At 39.7% G+C, this 23,470-nt stretch overlaps 2 protein-coding genes across 2 annotated transcripts in view; both read left to right on the plus strand.

Annotated features, from left to right (window-relative positions):
• The window catches only part of LOC127635626 (zinc finger MIZ domain-containing protein 2-like), a 51,648-nt gene extending 36,897 nt beyond the window's left edge, over positions 1–14,751 (plus strand). Inside the window, 13 exon segments of the mRNA XM_052115781.1 lie at positions 813–908; positions 1,605–1,773; positions 2,861–3,002; positions 5,208–5,418; positions 8,238–8,343; positions 8,438–8,497; positions 8,500–8,594; positions 8,691–8,758; positions 10,463–10,531; positions 10,686–10,930; positions 11,072–11,241; positions 13,162–13,374; positions 13,670–14,751. Coding sequence (XP_051971741.1) covers positions 813–908; positions 1,605–1,773; positions 2,861–3,002; positions 5,208–5,418; positions 8,238–8,343; positions 8,438–8,497; positions 8,500–8,594; positions 8,691–8,758; positions 10,463–10,531; positions 10,686–10,930; positions 11,072–11,241; positions 13,162–13,374; positions 13,670–13,777 — 1,752 coding nt within the window. The 3' untranslated portion in view covers positions 13,778–14,751.
• Positions 14,752–16,527: 1,776 nt separating this feature from the next.
• LOC127635628 (peptidyl-prolyl cis-trans isomerase-like) lies at positions 16,528–22,536 on the plus strand. Its single transcript, XM_052115782.1, has 5 exons — positions 16,528–16,738; positions 19,443–19,473; positions 19,578–19,666; positions 21,741–21,913; positions 22,256–22,536. The coding sequence occupies exons 1-5, from the start codon at positions 16,670–16,672 to the stop codon at positions 22,386–22,388; spliced, it is 495 nt and encodes a 164-aa protein (XP_051971742.1). The 5' UTR covers positions 16,528–16,669; the 3' UTR covers positions 22,389–22,536.
• The last annotated feature ends 934 nt before the right edge of the window (positions 22,537–23,470 follow it).

The raw sequence follows: 23,470 nt of genomic DNA on the forward strand, positions 1-23,470 counted from the left end.
CCTTTTGTAGTCTTCTGATGTCTGATTTCGCAGCTGAACCAAACCAGACATTTATTGAAGTGCAGAGCACAGACTCTGAGTAGAACTGTATCAGCAGCACCTGTGGCAGCTTGAACTTCCTCAGCTGGCGAAGGAAGTACAACCTCTACTGAGTCAATGTGGGTCTCCTACTTCAGGCCCTGTGAGATGGTAGTGCTTAGGAACCTGAATGACTCCACTGCTGCCACAGTGCTGTATAGAATGGTGAGGGGGGTCAATGTTCGTATTCACATCTGAGCGAAGTATACTTGGGCTTCAGCACTATAATTACTCTTAATGTGGTTGGGTCAATTTCCTCTGGGTTTTTTTGTTCTCCACCTTTCTCCCCAATTTGGAATGACCAATTCCCAATGCATGGGAATAGTGACTCACCTCAATCCAGGTGGCGGAGTACGAATCTCAGTTGCCTCCGCGTCTGAGACTGTCAATCCGCGCATCTTATCACGTGGCTTGTTGAGCGACTTTACCGAGGAGACATAGCACGCGTGGAGGCTTCACGCTATTCTATGCAGTATCCACGCACAACTCCCCACATGCCCCACTGAGAGTGAGAACCACATTACCACAAGGAGGTTACCACATGTGACTCTCCCCTCCCTAGCTTTGGTCAATTTGGTTGCTTAGGAGACCTGGGTGGAGTCACTCAGCACACCCTGGATTTGTATTCGTGACTCCAGGGTTGTTAGACAGCGTCTTTGCTTGCTGAGCTACCCAGGACCCCCAACTTCCTGTGTTTTAAGCTTGATGTTTAAATTGTTTTGTTTGATTACTAGGACCAGTTTAACGGACAAGGCAACAGCCACAACAGCCTATCCTCTGGAGTGACGGGAGCTGGATACAACACCTTCAACCAGGCCTCTGTCAATGGGGTTAGCGTCCTTTCTCACATACTGTCATAGTGGTTTATGATGTGATGCTCAATTTTTTCCCTGGATCTATTAAGTTATTTAAAAAAATATATTTAAAATGCAATTCATTCAGAAAATCACTTGAATAGACCTCTTTTGATTAAAAAAAATTTTAATTTCATATTTTCGTCATTTACATATTTTTTTGTAGGGGAGCTATTTTAACCTTTTTATGACGGTCAGTTTAGGTCAAGTGGAGTAACCATGAGAAAACCTCTTTGTTCATGACTAAAAAAAAGTTTTTACTTTGAAAAGATGAAAAATTTGAAAACAAGGCATATTCAAAGTGTGAGGTAAGACTTGGTTACACTACTTGACATTTTTCAAGTCATTAAATCTCAATTTTGATAGGAAATAGTATAAAAGTATGAAACCAACATGAATACAAAGATCACTTTTGTAAGGCCTTACCACATGTCTTTTAAACTTAAAAATATCACCTGTTTGTCATCTCATTGACCCGTTTGCTGAAATGTGAGTCTGTGTTTTGAAGGAAGCTGCTTGTTAATATTCCACCAGTGCCATGATCGGACTTTGACAGTCATAGTCCAAATTCCACACAGCTGAATCTGTTTTGCAGCGTTTCAGTTATGAAAACTTTGTTGTAAGATAATCTTGGTGCAGATAGTAATGCCTGAATGTGCCTGTCTTTCGCAGCCCGGGCGTGCAATGACAGGATATCCCAGCTCTCCTCTCCCAGGAAACCCCACTCCTCCTATGACCCCTGGCAGTTCAATGCCCCCGTATATGTCCCCCGGCCAAGATGTCAAATCGCCCTTCCTCCATGATGTCAAGCCCAATATCAACTCTCTGCAGCCCCCTACAGGTAAAACATGGAATTGCATCTAAACCATCACCCCACCCCTTCTCTGCATTCTGGGATCTTTGTGTGAAAAAGTAAAAAGTTATCGCGTTCTCTAGGGATGCACCAATAAATGGTCTGCACTTATATAGGGCCTTTTTAACCTTAGCGGTATTAAACGCTTTACACTGTGTCTCATTCACCCATTCACACACATACACTTATTCACACACCAATGACAGCAGAGCTGCCATGCAAGGCGCTAGACTGCCATTGGGAGCAACTTGGGGTTCAGTGTCTTGCCCAAGGACACTTCGGTATGTGGAGTTGTGTGGGCCGGGAATCGAACCGCCAACCCTGCAATTAGTGGCCGACCCGCTCTACCACCTGAGCCACAGCCGCCCCGTGGCACTCACCCTTATGTCATCTCAAACTGCAAGTAAATGGAGACCACATTTTAAGCTTCAAAAAGGACATAAATGCAAGCATAAAGGTAATCCTTTAGACTCCGATGGTTTAATCCATGTCTTCTGAAGTGCTTGACACATGCACAGACCGCTAGATGGCACTAGGGAGTGTAATTGAGCTTGAAATCGTGATCGCCAAGGAGACTGATGTCAACATTTTTAGTTATGTTTCGCTCTGTTCAGACACAAAACCGACTGGATCACTTCAGAAGGCATGGATTTAGCCACAGATGTTGAATGGATTTCTTTAATGCTGCCTTTATTTGCCTTTTGGAGCTTCAAAGTTTTGGTCACCATTCACTTGCATGATGTACACAAACAGACATTATTTCCCTTTGAAATATCTTTGATTGTGTTCCACTGAACACTGTAAGTGTAACTGTGAGACGACAAGAGGGTGAGTAAATGATGAGAGGAGTTTAGTTTTTGGGTGAACTGTTCCTTTAAGTATTTACAACTTTAAATGATCAAAAAGTAAGCTGTAGATCTGCACAACTAAACAAATCACAGCACATCAATCTCTATTTGAATGCGTAATCTCTCCCGTCTCCTTCATTTCTGTCTTGATGAAAGAACTACAGCCATCAACTAACGTAAGGCAGTTCAGTAACCCTCTAACTGTAATTCTTCTCTTCTGTCTGTAGGGAACCCCAGTGATGACCTCCGCCTGACGTTCCCAGTAAGGGACGGCGTTGTGTTAGAACCCTTCAGACTGGAGCACAACCTGGCCGTCAGCAACCATGTCTTCCAGCTGCGAGACTCCGTCTACAAGACACTTATGATGAGGTCAGACTCTATACTTAACACATACAACATCTTTCCCTTAAAGCAGCTCATGCTTAGGTGTGGTTGTTCAATGGTCAATGTAGCAATGTTGTGTTTAAAGTTTAATCATGTTTGTTTTATTGGATGGTGTGTTCTCATTTAGGTTATAAACTTGTGTCCTTAACCCTTATGTTGTGTTCCGATCATTTTGACCTGGACAAATATTTCTTTTTTTTTCTTTTTTTTTTACTTAATCCAATTGGAATAAAATTAATTGACTTTGTTCACATATGGTATTTGAAAACACCAAATTAAATTGGACCATTTTCTTTTTCATATTTTTGGTTTTATTTCAATTTGTTACACTTGTTGTTTTCCCGGTCAAAAATGACCAGCCACTGGAAATAAACGGATTAGACCACAAAGTACAGAAATATTAAGTGTTTAGAAGCATCCCAATCCTTTAGATTAGCACATATTTGGATGCGTGTTTGCACACACAAAGTCCTCGGACATGTGCGCACACAACACAAACACAGACACTCATACACATAGACGATGTGGATTGAGTTCCCTTTTGTTCCATCCTCTTTCCATCTACACTGTTTGAGGAATATTTCAAGAGCTTGGGCTCATTTGAATCGTAATAGTCTGCTGTAAGTTACGATACGTCATTATCTCTGTTATAAATACAGTATGTTTCAGGAAGTAATAAGGAAAAACGTTACAGAAAGCCACTCCTGTTTATAATATTAATGTGTGTCTGTGGGAATTTCATACACTAATAACCACTGCAGTTTGGCCTCGGAGTGAAACAAATGTACACATTGTATTCTACTAATTGAGACCTTTCCAACAATATATAACAGGTGGCTATATCATCTTTTGTATGTTTTACCAACTCTGAATATAATTGTTGTGATAAAGTACAAAACGGTTCTTATTTGTCAACAAATTAACAAACATTATTTAAGAATTGGTCAGATCAGCTATATGCATTGTAAAATCCAAGCTTTGAGTCGATTCTAAGATTTAAAATGACACCTATTTTGTTCAGATTAATCTATTGGTTGCTAATTTATTATGTAATTATTATATATTTTTGTGTTTTCCACAGGGATTGCCCTCCACTAACCCGGTATGAGCTCAGTTCAATTAATCCTTCTATAAATACAAATATATGTTTTTTTTTTTGTTGTTTTTTTTTTATGTATACAAAAAGAAAAAAGTACAAAATCTGTCATAAATACAAACAAATTTGATTAAAAGATCTAAAGCAATATCTTGTTATTATAGATGCAATATGCAAGATTTATTTATTTATTTTCTCCCCAATTTGGTATGCCCAATTCCCAATGCGCTTTAAGTCCTCGTGGTGGCGTAGTGACTCGCCTCAATCCGGGTGGCGGAGGACGAATCTCTGTTGTCTCCGCGTTTGAGACCGTCAATCCGCGCATCTTATCACGTGGCTTGTTGAGCGCATTACCGTGGCAGCATAGCACATGTGGAGGTTTCACGCTATTCTCTGCGGCATCCACGCACAACAAACCAAGTGCCCCAATGAGCGCGAACCACAATATAGCGACCACTGTGAGGTTACCCCATGTGACTCTACCCTCCCTAGCAACCAGGCCAATTTGGTTGCATAGGAGACCTGGCTGGAGTCACTCAGCACGCCCTGGATTCAAATTCGGGACTCCAGGGGTGGTAGTCAGCATCTTTAATCGCTGAGCTACCCAGGCCCCCATTATGAGAGATTTATAAACAATCGAATACAAAATGTGTTGGCACAAAACGAACACAACACAAGGGTTAAACTTGGTATAGTTCAACCAAAAATTTAAATGACATCATAAATTGATCACCCTGATGTTGATCTATACCCGTATGACTTACTGTTTTCCGTGGAACACAAAAGGAGACATTCGGCAGAATGCTTGCCTTTAGCTCAGTCACCATTCACTTTCATTGAATGGAAAAAAAGATTCAATGTAAATGAATGGTGACTGAGGTTAACATTCTGCCTAATGATTCCTTTTGTGTTCCACGGAAGAAGAAATATCCTACGGGTTTGTATCAACCCTGGGTGGAAGGGTCAGTAAATGATGACAGAATTTTATATTTTTGGGTGAACTGTCCCTTTAAGTGCTCATCCACTGCTCATCTTGACTGTTTATGTTGCTCACTGGTGCTGACATGTTGATGTGTCATCTGTGTGTTTAACAGGCCAGACCTGGAGCTGCAGTTTAAGTGCTATCACCATGAAGACCGGCAGATGAACACCAACTGGCCGGCATCAGTGCAGGTGAGCGTCAACGCCACACCTCTCACCATCGAGCGCGGGGACAACAAGACGTCCCACAAACCCCTGTACCTAAAGCATGTGTGCCAGCCGGGACGCAACACCATCCAGATCACAGTCACGGCCTGCTGCTGTGTAAGTACAGAGAGACTTCTAAAATTTTTGCATGCTGTAAGGAATTGTACTTAAGCTCAAAGTATACTTTGGTTTTAAAGCAAAAGCTTAGTGTCTGGATACAAACGAGTGCTCTGCTTTCAAAGTATCCTTCATTTGACTGTGTGCATATACAGGCGGTTGGCGCATACGCACTACGATTGCTAGGAGATACTGGACTGTTTCTCTCCAGGAGTTAAGATGTCCATAAAGATCTGTCTTAATATTCCTTCAGACTGTAGTTATATAAATGCAGACCTCCTTATGGTGCATTCACATACAACGCATATCGAGCATTTCGGGTGGCGTGATTACATACAAAGTCAATGCATAGACACAAATTTGCGGTGGGCGGCGCGATTGAAGCAAATGGCGCGAAATCGCTTCATTCGCGTGTTCACGCGTGTTTAAATTTTTCAACTCGAGCGAAATATCCGCATGACGCGTTGACGCGAAAGCCTATGAGCATTGAGATTGTCCAGATGTCACTGACGTACTGACGTAGTAGCAGAAGAAATCTGGATAATTAGATAATATCATGCACACAAACATGACAGCGTTTGGTTTTCCGACATATCTGGGACTTCCACAACAGATACAGAACAGCATCATTGTGATATCGGCCATGGTTGATGGAAGTTGTCGTAGAAGCCCCTCCTCCTATCTTGCGCGAGCTTCGCATTGTATGTGAACACCTCCAGCAGTCAAACTCGCATGAGCAAAGCGAGGCGAAAATTGTATTCACGTTGTATATGAACGCACCATTACACACGCACTCTTGACATGCACATCCACTGTTGTTTTTACCTTTGTCTCTTCGTGTTTAAAGGCGATTACATCTAGCAATTTTTAATGACGAAATTCAGTGATATAGTACTCTGTTGATGACGAAATTTGTATCTTGAGTCTTTTACGCAGACACCCAGCATTCAAGTCTAACCGAAGTATACTTTGAGCTTTATGCTAACTCTACCATTATTATTATTGCTACTCATACTTGGAGCCCTAAATAGGACTAGGTGATATAGCTATATAAAATATTATATGTTACAGCCTTTTGATGATATTTAACTCAATATTTATGTATTTATCAATGTAAATCTACAGTATGTATTTTCCTCTGAATGGCTCATCAGGAGTTTTAAATCGATTCACAGAAATGGACAGTTTGATTCGTGAAACTGAACAACTTAAGGGCATGTTTGTTACTGAAGTTTTAAAGCACATTAAAGTCATTGTGATATTCAGTGATGGCGTTTACATGCACAACAATATGCTCAGAATGACCAGTGCAAGAAAACAGTGCTTAAATGACAATTGAAATCTTCCTGTTATTAACAATTAACAGCACCTCTTTATCTTGGTTAATGTTCATTCCGACATAAACTAGCATATTTTAACATTTAAAATTGTTTTATTTAATATTGCCTTATGAACTAATATGATCTACAGTGGACAATTGTACATTTATAAATTAACATTGACTAAGAATAAAAAAATGCTATTAAAATATTGTTCTTTGTTAATTCACGACACTTAATAATGTTAGCCTAAAGGACCTAAGTGTAAAATGCCCCATTTACACCTTGCATTAACATGTGTTTTTGGTGATAGGATTGCTATCGGATTGCACTTGACCACATGAAATGACGCATTTTGATCAGATCACTGAAACCACATTCAGAGAAGGTATAAATGCAAATGCATTTTCGTTCTCCGGATACAGCTGCCCAAGTAATTAATTACGTGATGGGGTTCCCCTTCAGTCATCTGTTGTTGGCGCTGTGTTAAGTGTGAAGAACACAACAGACCCTGAGTCTTGCCATCTTGTCTCGAACAATGAACAAAATCCTATTAAGTATTCCATTAGAATACTCTTGGAATAAATCCTCACTTCCTTGCATCTCTCTCTCCTGTTTTCGAATTATGCGTGTCACACGTGAAACCAAGCTTCACTCGTGCAGCGCTGAATGTGAGAGAATTCATAATATATCATTAGATTTTCTTAGGTGACCCAAAATGTAGCTTTGGTGTCCAGCAAAACATTTTCAATGAAAGGAAACCCTGACTGTAAAAGTGATAGAAAGCATTTGAATTATCCATCAATGTTTTTAAAATGTGCTAAAAGATGGACATTTTTAGTTACCACAGCCTCTGATGTAATATGTGTGTAGCGTTTTGCATTTTGCACAGGTAACTTTGATTGGATCTCCATCCAATCACAGTGGAGATGTAAATACGATCCAGTTTAAGAATATCCAGATACTATCCGAATATGAAACGCATGTTAATGCAAGGTGTAAATGGGGCCAAAGTGTTACGTTGGGGCGGCTGTGGCTCTGGTGGTAGAGCGGGTCGGCCACTAATTGCAGGGTTGGCGGTTCGATTCCCAGACCACACGACTCCACATACCGAAGTGTCCTTGGGCAAGACACTGAACCCCAAGTTGCTCCCAATGGCAGGCTAGCACCTTGCATGGCAGCTCTGTCGTCATTGGTGTATGAGTGTGAATGGGTGATTGGGACACAGTGTAAAGTGCTTTGGGTAACCTCTAAGGTCAAAAAAGGTGCTATATATGTGCAGACTATTTCCTATTCGGTACAATAATCACTCAATGAAAATTTAAAAGATGAGATTAAATCGTTTCAACACAGTTACAAAATGATTTATGCTTATTCTGAAAATTATAGAAAACCTTAAAAGATTAGTCATGATGAATTTTTTAAACCGTTTATCTCTACTAATAAACAAGGTTTTATATGGGTCAGAGTTCATGCCCTTCTCTCTGTCTCTCGCTACAGTCTCATCTGTTCGTGCTGCAGCTGGTTCACAGGCCATCTGTGCGCTCTGTGCTTCAAGGTCTCATGAAGAAGAGACTCCTGCCAGCTGAGCACTGTGTCACTAAGAGTGAGTACGAATGCAATTTCTTTGGAAAGAACCAGTACTCATTGGTTAGGTCATCTCCATGACAACATTTTCCTTTCTTCCTGTCCTTCCTTAGTTAAGAGGAACTTCAGTAGTGGCACCATTCCCGGAACTCCCGGTCTTAACGGCGAGGACGGGTGGAGCAGACGGCCATCAAGGTGTCGCTCAAGTGTCCAATCACCTTCCGGCGCATTCAGCTCCCTGCCAGGGGCCACGACTGCAGACACATACAGGTGGGGAGGCTTGTTAACTTAAATGGGATTTCTATCACAGTATAAACCATGTTTTCTTGATTAACATCATCTCTGATGCCTCGTGTCCTTGTGCAGTGCTTTGACCTGGAGTCCTACCTGCAGCTGAACTGTGAGAGAGGAACTTGGCGGTGTCCTGTGTGCAAGTAAGAACCTTCGACAATATTGGTCGACCAATATTAGTTTTGTTTTTTTTGAATGGCTGATACTGGTATCTAGAGAAAAGGGTGGCCAATGGCCGATATAATCATATTTGGGTGTTTCTTCAAATGTGGGCACTTTCTATTCCTTTGACTTGCTGAGGCTGATTTTAATAGTTAACATTTGTTGTGTCCAAAATACACACAAATAATATTTTCACACTTTTGCATAACCTTCAAACTCAGTGCCTCTTTGCTTGACATCATGGGATAATCAAAAGAAATCAGCCAAGACCTCAGAACAAATTGTGGACCTCCACAAGTCTTGTTCATGTTTGGGTGCAATTTCCAAAAGCCTGAATGTACCACGGTCATCTTTACAGACAATAGATTGCAAGTATAAACACCATGGGACCACGCAGCCATCATACCTCTCAGGAAGAAGACACATTATCTCTCCTAGAGATGAATATAGTTTGGCGTGAAAAGTGCAAATCAATCCCAGAACAACAGCAAAGAGCCTTGAGAAGATGCTGGAGGAAACAGGTAGACAAGTATCTATATCCACAGTAAAGCGAGTCCTTTATCGACTTAACCTGAAAGGCTGCTCAGCAAGGAAGAAGCCACTGCTCCAAAACCACCATAAAAAGCCAGACTACAGTTTGCAAGTGCACATGGGGAGAAAGATCTTACTTTTTGGAGAAATGTCCTCTGGCCTAATGAAAGAAAAGTGGAACTGTTTGGCCATAATGACCATCGTTATGTTTGGAGGAAAAAGGGTGAGGCTTGCGAGCCGAAGAACACCATCCCAACTATGAAGCATGGGGGTGGCAGCATCATGTTGTTGGGGTGCTTTGCTGCAGGAGGGATTGGTGCACTTCACAAAATAGATGGCATCATGAGGAAGGAAAATTATGTGGATATATTGAAGCAACATCTCATCAGCCAGGAAGTTTAAACTTGGTCGCAAATGGGTCTTCCAAATGGTCAGTGACCACAAGCATACCTCCAAAGTTGTGGCACAATGGCTTATGGACAACAAAGTCAAGGTATTGGAGTGGCCATCACAAAGCTCTGACCTCAATCTGAAAATTTGTTGGCAGAACTGAATAAGCGTGTGCAAGCAAGTAGGCTTACAAACCTGACTCCATTACACCAGTTCTGTCTGGAGGAATGGGCCACATAATATAATATATTATATATGAGATAAAAGTTTAAATCTACCTATTTCGAGGAAAATTAACCCCTGGGACTGGAAAAGGCCTGAAGTTGAATAAATGCCTAATGTATAATATAATTTAATTATAGCAAATAAGATGTAAGAAAATTTATGAATTCAAATAAACACTTAATACAGAGAATGTGCACAATCCATTGACAGGGCTCTTGCTAAATTTTGGAACTGACACTAAGTGGAAAGACTAGATTTGTTAATCAGCCAATCAGGCACAGTTATCGTCTGATATTTGGACATTTTGAGAATATCGGCATATTTGATCGATTAAAAGAACTTGTCCTTCCGCTTAGTGTTTAACTGGTCTGTTGAAACTTTAGTTCCTCCCATCTATTTTTCTTTACCCTATTTTTGTCATTTGCCATGAAAAAGCTATGAGAATGAGAAAAACAAATGTCATGGTGTTGTGTATTTTGAAAGACTAATTCACAAACCTTCCGTAGTATATAATTGCTTTTATCCTTTGTTTTTTGCAGTAAGACGGCTCTTTTGGAGGGGCTAGAAGTGGACCAGTACATGTTGGGAATTCTTATTTACATCCAAAAGTAAGTTTATTTTCGATAAATTGGCAAAAATGTCATGAGCTGCCTGAAATTCCTAATTCCAATTTATAATGTGGACCTGGCTTTATTTCAGTAATGTCCTGGGACGTAGCATTTGGTTTTATCAAGATCTTTGCTCTATTTGTCTCTCACTTAGTTCGGACTATGAGGAGATCACCATTGATCCAGTGTGCAGCTGGAAGCCAGTTCCGGTGAAACCAGACCTGCACATTAAAGAGGACCCAGACGGTCCTGCCCTGAAACGCTGTCGCACCCTGAGCCCTAGTCACATGATCTTGCCCAGCGTCATGGAGATGATTGCAGCCCTGGGACCTACCTCCTCGCCCTACCTGTCTCTACCGCAAGGTGGCAGCAGCAGCACACCTGATTATCCCAGCCAAGGTGGGTGTCACATCTCATTTTTAAGGTCTCATAGGGACCACAAAAGCATCATGCTTCATTTTAAAATGCTTTATTTTGTAGTCATGTTATATATGATAGGTTGAAATGTGTTTTGAACTTTGTTGTTGTTCCATGTCTCAGGTGGCTCAGGTTACTCTAACCAGCCAGGCTTTTCGGACTTTCCCAATGCTCCGGGCACCCCCACCCTGGGGGAGTTTGCTTCCGGGCCGCCCCCTCTCTCTTACCAATCTGACCTGCCTAGTGGACTCCTCACCCCGGAAAAACCTGTGGGACATCCAATGTCTGGACAGGTGGGTTTTCTGGTCATTACAATATCTTTTCGATAGATAGATGGACAGACAGACAGATATATAAATTTGTTCTATCTATCGTTTCTACGTATCATCCATTCATCTATTTATCTATCATTCCACCATTCATTTGTACGTACGTTCTATCCATCCATCCATCCATTGTTCTATCTGTCTATTTACTGTATTTATCCATCCATCATTCTGTCTGTCTGTCGATCCGTCTATCTATCCTTCCGTCAGTCACTATATACCATTCTGTCTATCGTTATATAAGCTAGGGTTGCAGCGGTATACCGGTTTCACAGTATACCACGGTTTCAAAATGGACTGTTATCATACAATGTACATTTGCTTATCTACGGTATTGAGAAAAAAATGCAACCGGATGGAGATTCTCACATGCGCATCTCCTTTCCTTCTCGACTGTGTCAGACTTGTCAACTTTCGCCACACACACACATTCAGCAGATGTCAGAGAGAAAAGAGGCGAGGGGGTCTGACATGAGTGTGTGTGTGTGTGAGTTAAAGCAGTGTTTCTCAACTGGTCTATTCGGACTGGGTCACGGACAGCAGGAAAAGAGCAATGCCATAATTAAGACTTCTCATCTACACTTTCGCGAGTGTAACGAGCTCGCGCTAATGATCTGCTCTTCTCTCTGGCGCGCGTTCAACAACTGGGCTTCCCTCGATATTGTGGAGCGCAGACATCAAAACTGTGACCAATTTCAATTCTAGCTGAGACTTTTCTAGTTTAAAGTGTTACGGAGATTTTCAATTCTAACCTCTCAAACAGTAGCAGCTCTGACATGCCAAACAGCACTGAGGAGGAAAAGAGCAACACTGTGCTATGCGCCAAAAAAATTTACACACCATCAAGTTTACAAATTTGTTTCAGGATTTTACATGATAAAATCGTATAGTTTCATATGAAATAATCTAAACGTAGAATCTATTAGACCTCATTTAATATCAACAGTGGCAGCTGTAGTTAAAGTTTCAAGATGTCTTTCAGATTGTACTTATTTTTCATAAATACATTAATTTGTTATTATTATTATTATTACTATTATTTAAGACTAGCACACTGACCTAACCATGGTAATGAGGAGCCTTTCCTTCTGTGTAATATGTGTATAAATATTTAATATTGGGTAACAAACGGGATAATAATAGGGCCATATAAGTAAATATGCTCTTCAATTTTTAAAAGGGGGAGAGAAAATTCCTGTAGATTTTGACATCAACAACAAAAATAATGTCACTTGATGCAGGTCCTTGTACTGGAAAACCATGAACAAAACTATACAACATAAAAGGAAATGCAATACAGGTTATGTTTAATCTATGACGGGTTGACGCTTGATTTCCAAAGTAAAATCTGTCTTGAAGCAAAACAGTTGAGAACCACTGAGTTAAAGGTACAGACAGGAGCCGTCTGGCTGTGCTGTCACGCATCTACAGTATCTGTTAACTGTTAATAATCATAGGACATTACTTCAAAAGCTCACACAGCTGATGTTCTTTTTCATTTAGTAGTTCATTTAACATATAAACTAACATGCTTTAGTTATTTAACATGTTATAGTTGCATGCTATTTTTTTATCATGTTTATAATTCTGTTTATTATAATTATTTTAGCTTTCTTATTTATTTATTTATTTTATTTTCAATAGGGAGACTTTTTTTTTTATACATCAATAAAATAAATGGTTTCAAGTTTCAATTATAATAAAGTGTTTGCTCAAAAATAAATAGATAAATAAAATAACCCTTCTGTTTTCACTGATAATAGTAATTTTCTGAGACAGTTATCATACCGTGAAAATCTCATACCGTTGCAACCCTACTCCAAGCACTGCTTAATATATTTCTGACCATCTATATTTATTTTTTTACACTTTCTCTCTTCAAAAAAGATTCCCCACTCTAGTCGCATGGACCCTTCCCACAATCCCCTCCAACAGCAGCAACAACCGCAGCATCAAGCTCTCCATGGAAACTCAAACATGGGTGGCCCTGGTGGACACATGCACTCCCGAAACTCCTCTCAGAATCCCCGGCTGCACACAGACAGCTTTGGGCTTGGCAGCCCCGGAGGGCCTGGAGACGTTCCAGAGCCTGCCCTCGATGTAAGTCACAATGAATCATCTGTTCAAGATCAAAAAAGTCAGGACTTTGGGTCATGATGATAACACATTGAATTAGAGGTTTGTACAGGACTGATTTTTACCAACCCGGTCTGGCGTGTTTAAAAATGCTCATGCAGTATTATCCTCTGTGTAGCTTAGACCCACTTGCAACTTAAAAGTTTTTTTTCCCTGGCTAACGGTTTATTAACTGTTTTGTGTGATGTTAGTTTTGGTCACACGCCCCTTCTGAATTTTGACTTCCAAATTTTACATTCGAAATTCTTTTTTTTTACAGCTTCTCCCAGAGCTGACAAACCCCGATGAGTTACTGTCCTACTTGGGACCGCCCGACCTCCCCAACAACAGTAACGATGACCTGCTCTCCCTGTTCGAGAGCAACTGAGCCCCATCCCACTCATCCATCAGCCTACAGCAGCTGTCCAACAGACAGCCTCCCTAATCCCGCATACTCTCGGCTCATCTTGGGGAGGTTTGGGAAGTGTAATAGATAAGTTTCCTCCTGAGACTGGAATGCAGTGACTCATGGGAAGGTGCAACAAAGATCCTTTTTATTTTCCTGTGACAGTGTTGCTGTTTGTCTGCTTATCTAAACTCTCAAGATTTTGTGAATTTCGGGTTCGAAAGAGTTCCTTTCTCTCAAATCATTTGTAGAAAGACGCCTCAACTCGCATCTGACTCATGTGGTGTAAATTGCATTATGTGGGGGCGGGTGGGACGGGGTCCCGGTATTGTTTGTTTCTCATTGCAGGTTCTGTTTTAAATCTGAATTAGATGAGGAATCAATTCTAGGGCTGATCAAAAACAACATGGGCGAAACCAAAGTCTCTCACTTTTGTGAACTTGAATGAAATACATTTGATAAACAGGTTAAACTTGCTGTTAAGTATGCTGTAAATCACAAATGCGGCTTACCTTGAGAGTTGAAACCTAATTTTCTTAATGAACAGGAAGTTTTTTTTTTTTGCCTAAAAATGACCACAAAGCGAGCTCGATGTGATGGTCTTTAACCACCAATCAGTTGATATTAAAAAGTGTGTTACTTGCAGGACACTTCAAGTGTAGCCTTTTCAAACATGATAACCGGAGCCGTCACAATAAGTCAGAATTTAAACAGTAGCATTAAAGATGTGCACTATCACATTTCCTTTTTTCCTCGCCAAGAGGCGGTCAGTTAGATGCACATACCAGATTTGCCTAAGGCTGCAAACAAAAACGATGAAGGCAGTTAATCAGTCATTTTATGTAACACCCACACATGCGCACCACACTTGCTATGTGTTTTGGCACAAACTTAAAATAATTTTATGCCACTCCCTGCTCTAAAAAACTTGTCTGTTTTGCTGTGTCTTTGTTTACCCCCCCAAGTCTTCCTACCCTGTGGATTTAAGGACACATGGACTGTGGATTTTTACGATGCCATTACAAGAAAGGACTAGTATCCCTGATCAGTGTTGGTGCAAACCACACCCTCTTTGGTAGATGCTTTTCAGTTGCCCTTAAATATGCAAGTAAGAGGGCTGTTAAATGTTAGGAAATTAGTTTTTGTCACAAAAATGTGTCCGAGTAGTGCTTCGAAACCCGACAGAGCACAAGCAGCCCAGTAGCACCTTGTAGACCAGATATAAACACACACAAATGCACACAAGAGGTCTAAACAAGGGCGTTTTTGGACAGAAACCTTCACACGGTGAGATTTGTGTTTTGCCTGGACAAATCTGGGTGGGTGGGTGGGTGGGTAGGTAGTTAGCAAGTTGCTAGCTGTTTTCTCAACGTGAAATGGACTAATGTTTAAGCCTGCACTCATAATTGAGAGTGAAAACATTGGGATTCATGTGAAATATGTACAGATATAGTATTATTATTGTTGCAGATGTGAACTTTCTTTTAACCCCATTATATGGAGAAAAAAAAAAAGAAAATTTTAAACACTATGACAAGAGCTTGTGTCAGATATGCTCTTCGTTCCCCATTTTCCATTCAACACTCATTTTCTCAGCAGAGAAACTGCGGAGGGGAGATGAGTCTACTGTTGTTATGTGTCTTGTCTCTTTATTATTTATCATCGCTCTTTGAGCACTCTTTATGCGAAGTGCAGTTTGTATAATAACAATACAGGGAGCATCAAGAGTCGTCAGATGTGCTTTTGTTTTTGTTTTGTTCATTTGAAGTCATTTGTGTATCATACAATTTTATCTTTGATTATATATTAATTGTTATTATAAAGATAATTGATGGGCCTGTATGCATCTCTCTCTCTCTCTCTCTCTCTCTCTCTCTACTGTGTTAATTAGCAGAGTTTATGAATTTGTTAGAAAGAGAAAAAGAAAATGAATTCACCATCAAAATCTGTGACCGTGATCATGAGAAACTCTTGAGACCAGCATCATGTCACATTCACTTGTTGATCAAACTGTTAAAAAAAAAGAAAAAAAAAAAAAAAAAAGATGTTTGACTGTCATGTGTTGGTGGATCATTGAGTTCTATCAATTGAATTAAACATGTACAATTGAAATTGATTTGTTTTTCTAAAGATGTGAGATATTTCCATTATGTTTTGTAAGTAAAGACTTAAGCCCCATTGCGTTTCATTGGCTTTATTTGGAGATAGCAGCGCCACCACCAGCGTCCGCATTGTCGAAACGTGGGAAAACTACTCGAGGGGCGTGGCCACGGAGAGACGGGCGTTCTGAGGAAAATAAATAATGTAAGGTTCTTTTTTTCACTCAATTCCCTTTATCATACGTTTAAGTGTAGTTTGTATTTGCACCGTTTTGCAAATATTTAACAAATCTTAAACTTCATCAAAATAACCTAGTCTATCCGTCACAAAGTTTTGTGCAATAATGGCGAATGTTGTCTGACCACCGCCCTCATGCCATGACGTGCGTCAAAGCAACACTGGAGCTCCGAGGGAACGCCCATGCCATTTGCTCGTTGCTCATTGGCTGAGGTGCAGTGACGCCATCTCTACCTGCTCCAACGGGCCAATCAGGGTGTCAATCAAACGCGCTCCCTCAGTACTCTGCAGCTCTGAGGCGGCTTTAGAACCCTATGGTAATTTATTCATCTCCGCCGATTCTAATTGGATAACACGCGCGTCAGTCAGATGATCGTATCCTGCTTCGCTTGTATATATCCCGTTTTCGCGCATATGCTGCTTCCCGGTGTGCTGCTGCATTTTGGAATCATTCGGTGACTGGTTGTGATAACACAACACATTTAATTTTTTTTAAATATTATTATTTAAGTAAAAACTAAGTTTTTTTTTTTCATCATGGCCAACCCCAAAGTTTATTTTGACATCACAATCGATGGGAAGAATGCGGGGAGGATTGTTATGGAGGTAGGTCAGATGTGACTGCATGATGCTGCATTCAAAGTAAATGTTTGTGTGATTTTTAAAACATCTTTAAATGTATTTAATCCTCGTAAAATTTCTCTATATGCAATCAACCTGCATCATTAAATGTTAAACTAGCTGGATGCAACACTGTGACAGTTTTTGACATTTTTAACAATACTCCGGTGTTACAATGTTGCCGGTTGTGACATGGACAGCCGCTGTCTGTCAATCTTAATGAACAACAGCTCGCTGTGTTGTGGCATTGATATGAGGTTTATGACACGTGGCTGAGTTTTAGTGTATTTAGCTGCACACTTTTTTCTCTTATGCATTTTCGGCATCAACATTTTTTTTTCATATCACTATATGCCATTTTGAAAAAGGAGGGGTGTAAACTGGAGTTTAGATGCCCGTCAAAACTTATCAGAATGTCGTACCCATTTAATTGTGTGTGTGATACATCTCAGCGCTCTCAATCAAATGTAATCAAATAACTCATACGTGCATGTGCAGACTTATTCAAATGTATTATATGCACGCGGTTGTTTGGTCAAATCTTTTACAGGTGCTTTAGAAAGCTAAATGGACCCTTAAGTAAAATTTAGGGCGTGAATAGCAACATCTTTACAGTGTCTAGGACCTGACGCTGCAGTATCGACGTTTCCCTCGTGCGTGTCGATTAACGGAGAAATGCGGAAATGTAACATGCCCACGTTGGCTTTTAACGTTTCAATAGCCGAAACTAAACTGCTCTGTGTTACTACTTTGTGTAAAATACTTTGGGGTCTGTAGGAAAATTCTCCTTTTGTAAAAGTGGTGAAATGCCTTTGACTTGCAACTGTCTAAATTTATGTTGCGCAAACTGCTTGATGGTGCAGGTACATGTAGAAATGCTCGAACAGTGGAAAAATACTGGCAGGGATTTTATACAAGTTAGTGGTCGATAGATTACGTAATTTGTTGTTATTAATGGGATGTCGATACATGGAGAGAAATAGGCACTTATTCAACATATGTTTCATTTTACCAAGCAACTTTTTTCATAAGGAAGGGATTACTCTTATTTTAAGTAATTTATTTAGTTACTTATGTAATTTTGTTAAATACTGTATAGACTAGAACAATTCTATATAAAACAATAGTGAATTTAAACACTGTGTTGGTAGATGTTTACCATTGATGTTAATCGGGCATAGTTATTGGCTACTGGAGTGGTGGTTGTGTAGTGGTCTAAGCACATAACTGGTAATCGGAAGGACGCTGGTTCGAGCCCCACAGCCACCACCATTGTGTCCTTGAGCAAGGCACTTGACTCCAGGGGGATTGTCCCAGTAGTAAGGGCTCTAAGTCGCTTTGGATAAAAGCGTCTGCCAAATGCATAAATGTAAACTTGGGCGATATCTGTCTATCACTACACACAATTAACCATTTAAAATGGTTGAAAAACTAAAATGTACACTGATAAAGCTGGTTATGTTTATAGAGTTGGATCTACTCATTTAATTGGGCCAAATATTGGCTGGTTAATCGGTCTGGTTGATATATCGGTCTGTCACTAATAGTGGTCAACTGATATATTGCAGAGGCCGATATAATTGTGTATATAATTTTTTTTTATTATCGCCATTGGCCTATTTGTCTCTTGGGGGCGCTGAGAATCGCCTGATTGCATTTGAAGCGACTGAGACATATTTACGTGCCATCTTGTTGCTACAATAACAGACTGGTGCAACACAGTGTCATTTAAATGGTCCACATATCATGTGCATATCTAATTTAAAAGGATGTAATAAACCAGCCTCACAAAACTTCAGCAGATTCAGCATCCTGTGGAATGCTCATTTACATTTAAAGCATATTTTATCAGTCTCTCCTCAACAGTTCCCTAATGATAATAGGCAAATATCAATAAAACGTCTTTTATATACCATCTGCATATTTGCAGATATCTCGTTTAAATGCATGTAATTCACGAAAATCCAGCGTTTTCATTCCGTTGAACGTTCCTCTAATATCTTCCTCTAAAGCTCGTATGACATCAGCCAGAATCAAAAACTTTAGGATCAGGGTCAAAAGTTCCTCTGATTCACAAATCATTACAGTCAGCCCGTGACAATCCGAGCAGGCGATCCAGGAGATTGCTTCCTGCCAGGGCTGGACTGGTATTCTGGCATACCGGGCATTTTCCCGGTGGGCCGACACACTTTGGGCCCGATCGGGAGAACCGAGCAGGCCGGTGGGGCAGCCGCGAAACTTGCCGAATTGGCCATGATAAGCTAAAATGAGCCGCCGCGATATGCAGAAAAGGACTGTGAACACCACTCCCCGCTTTCTTGTTTTGTGCTGTCGCTGTCAAGCAAGCCTGAGTTTGGTTTGTTGTTGGGGTTTTGGGGCCAGTGGTGGCTAAGCGGTTAAGGTTCTGGATTACGGACCGAGAAGTCAGGGGTTCAAGCCCCAACACCGCCAAGATACCACTGTTGGGCCCTTGAGCAAGGCCCTTGCCCTATTGGGATTTGCTCACTGCCCCCTGCTTGAATTGCTCGGATGATAGAAATATTCCCTATTATGTTCCGGGGAAATTATTGATTGCCTTATTTTTTTATTTAATAAATTGTACTGAATTAACACGTTGGGTTTTTTTTTATAAGCTAGTGCATCTGCTTGATTCCTATTTCATGTTTTTTTCCCCCTTCGGTTGAAATAGCTGAGAGCTGACGTTGTACCCAAGACTGCTGGTAAGCATTTTCTTTTCAATCTGATTTAATTTGGGTTTCCTATAAAAACAAATGTGGAGATTCTTCTCTTGCATTAGGCCTAATTAATGACTCTATCTAAACAGAGAACTTCCGTGCTCTGTGCACTGGAGAGAAAGGTTTTGGCTACAAGGGGTCCGGCTTCCACCGTGTCATTCCAAAATTCATGTGCCAGGTAAGCTTCATAAAGGTTATTCTCCCCTTTCAAGTCACATTTTACCTATACTACATGATCCTGGTCTTGTTTTGAATGATTTTTATGTGTTTTTATAACCTTTTAATCAAAATGAAATGACATGCATCACCTCAAAACTACTTTCCTTTTTGGCTGATATCACCAAGCTCTGATTTTTCAACCCCTCCTAATAATAACAACTTCTACCTTTACCTGTTGAACACTGAAGCATAACCTTTGGCCTAGTTTGTTTAAAATATTAATTTCTGAGATCTGAATTTAAACCGGTAATTTTTTAATTTGCACATTTTAAAGGATGGTTCACCCAAAAATTACATTTCTCTCATTTCCTCACCCTCATGCCATCACATATGTTTGTTACTTTCTTCTGCAGAACACAAATGAAGATTGAGTATCCATACAATGCTAGTGAATGGTGACCAGAACTTGAAGTTCCAAAAGTCACATTAAAGCAGCATAAAATTACTTCATTTGACTCCAGTGGTTAAAACATATCTTCTGAAGCGATATGATATGTGTGAGTGAGAAACCTCAATATTTAAGTCCTGTTTTAATATAAATCTCCATTTTCACTTTCACATCTTTTGTTTTTGGTGATTTGTAATCTTCATATCTACTGAGCAGGAAGGAGAATTTATAGTAAAAAAAAAACTGAAATATGAACCTGCATCTCACCCATATTTGTTAAATGAATAAATTGTGAAATTATTATATATTTGTATTTATTTTTGTATTTTTTTTTTTAGCTTTAAATGCTGGTCACCGTTCACTTGCATTGTATGGACCTACAGAGCTGTAATATAATTCAAAAAATCTTAATTTGTCTTCTGCAGAAGAAGGAAGGTTGTACACATTTGGGATGCCATGAGGTTGAGTAAATGAAGGAATTTTAGTTTTTGGGCTAACTATCCCTTTAATGCTAGTTCCACTTCTAAAAAAAAAATCTAATAATATTGCTTTAAAAATACTGATATAAAAATATGCCACAATCTTCAACTTTGTTATTTGACAATTAAAGACCCACTGTACTAGAGCCATAGGCGGAAATCGCGGTGGGGGGGTCAGGACCCCCCCTATCTGAGGGTTGTCCCCCCCCTAAAATATCATTAAAATATGAGTGTCACGGTGTGTATCTTATGGTGAAGAAAATCGGCTTAAACGCAGCTCTATAACGAAGAAAGAGTTTGTGTTTTGTTTGTTAAAGATGGATCTAAATCAAGTGAACAAAAAGGTAAGGGTGTAGTCTTAGCCATTATACATTGCAAAAAGAAAAAAATAATATCTAAATCTCCTTGTGTATACTTCAGTAGCTATACTGCAGAAGAAAAAATAGTTTTTGGAGAATTTTGAATACAAATTTAATTAATGTTAATATTTAAATATTTTAAAATATCGAAATATCCTTAAAACAAGATACATTTACCCGAGAAGCAACATCAGACTTGCTTTTAGAGCAAATATCTTGAATATGAGTATATCTTTACTACACTGGCAGAAGTATGAACAAGTGGAAAAAAATACACTTCTATTTAAGATATATTCTCTTAAAGCAAGACCAAATATTTAATATGTTGCTTCTCAAGTAAATTTAAGGATTTTTAGACTATTTTAAATGGGAAAACAAGACAAAAACGCTTTAACAATAGGATTTTTTGCATTGACATTTTTAATTAAACAATAAAAATCCAAGTAGAAGTCATTGAGGCATTTTTAAAATATGATTTTGTCCTCTTTATTGTTAGTAAGAAAATGTAATACAACCTTTTAAGTCTGGGCACAAGCTGAATAGTTGGTTAAGAGCTAATGATTAATCGTTGCAATAATCGAATAGTCGAATAATCGTTAGATTAATTGATTTATAAAAAATAAGCGTTAGTTGCAGCCCTACTCTCTACTTCTCTTTCTCACAGAACAACCTGTTTCACTTGGAAATGTCACATTACAGACATAAAATGGATTGCTAATGCAGTTTTGTGGTCAACAATCACTGGACCAGCCCATGCAATAAAAGATTCAAAACTTTACACAATGTTTCCTTGCTCTTGTAATGTAGGGTGGTGACTTCACCAACCACAATGGAACTGGTGGAAAGTCCATCTATGGCAACAAGTTTGCAGATGAGAACTTCACCCTGAAGCATGGCGGGAAGGGGACCCTCTCCATGGCCAACTCTGGACCCAACACCAACGGCTCTCAGTTCTTCATCTGTACTGCTGATACTGCTTGGTAAAAGGCTTTGTGACTTACACTTGAATAATGTGAAGGGACAACAGAAGTCGGGGTACATTTCTGGAAATATCATAGTATGTCCATATTTTCATGAAAAGAATACATTTTTCAAGTTTTGTTCCACTCAAAAATATTTAATTGGCTAGATGTTTTGTTTTTAAGCTATCCCATCTTAATATACAGAGATGATTCTAAACAAGCCATTTGTAGGTTGATTTCTCCAGAAAAGTGTAAACTCTGTTTGACTGTGTACCCGAAGCAGAAACTTGTTTGAAAACAATAATTTATGCAGTTTTTGTACAGCTTTCATATGTATAACAACGTTATCTCCATGAACAGGCTTGACGGCAAACACGTTGTATTCGGGAAAGTCGTACAAGGATTGGACGTGGTCGACGCCATCGAGAGCAAAGGCAGCGGGAGTGGCAAGAGCTCTGCTAAGATCCTGATTGCCGATTGTGGCCAACTTTAATCGTTGCTATCGATTCCCCTCCTCCATTCATGCACATTCCTTACTAGAGATTGCTTTTTTTATTGCCATGTATTCTGATGACAGTCCTCTGGACTCTTAATTTGTTAAAACATGGATTAAAGATGGATTAAGATTACATTTCATTAAACTTTTGTATTCCTTCACCTTAGAAAGGACCGCTCGGCTTCCTTGTTAAAGAAAAATGTAGGTTTTCATATATTATTGTGTTCTTGTAACCATTCACAAGAGGCCATTAAAGTCTGATTTGGTTCAAAAATGGCAGCATGCTGCTGCAATTCTTAATGACTGGCAGGTTGCACCTTTACTGTCATTTTAGGTAATGTACTAAAATCTTAATGCTATTTTTTTTTTTTTTTTTTTTTTTTTTACATTCAAGTGGGATAAAAGATGTGCTGTTGCGTACTGAACCTTTTGTCAAATAATGCTATTTCTGTGCATAAAGACAGCATTCATATACTGTATGTGGTATGCTGCAGCCTTACACCTTGTCCTAACCAGACACAACGCGAGATTCTGGTGACAAACAGTTCTATTCACACCAGACGCTACAGTGCGATAATACTCCAAAATGAGGATAATTGACAAAATGTAGAAAACGGTATGTACGTGAGCTCTGTAACGCTTTCTACAGCAAGCCCAGAGGAGATAAATGCACAATCATGCCAATACACGGGGCAAGGTTACATTTATGAATCACATCCTTAATTCAGTCTGTACCAATGTTAATGTTCACACGGTACACCTGTTGTTTTTTTTTCACCAATCTCACTGTGACAGGGAAGCTGAGTGCAAGTCAGAATGAGCCGGCATGTCTCCCCACTGCCATTCTGAACGTGGGTGTGAGTGAAGAGAGGGAGGCGTGTGACACCCTCTGCCAAAATTAAGTTGTTGTGAACCAGCTATTGAGATGCTGACTTTAATATTATGCAATGAGGAGAATTTTAGACCCGTTTGTTGACTGCACTGGTTGGTGTGACATTGCAGAAATGGAAACCACTTCAAAATAGAAAGCCCTGTAGCTTCCTGTATGTCGTGGCTGGTTAGGACAAAAACTCTTAACA

The sequence above is a fragment of the Xyrauchen texanus genome, chromosome 43, assembly GCF_025860055.1.
Source record: "Xyrauchen texanus isolate HMW12.3.18 chromosome 43, RBS_HiC_50CHRs, whole genome shotgun sequence".
In the NCBI taxonomy this organism is placed as follows: Eukaryota; Metazoa; Chordata; class Actinopteri; order Cypriniformes; family Catostomidae; genus Xyrauchen; species Xyrauchen texanus.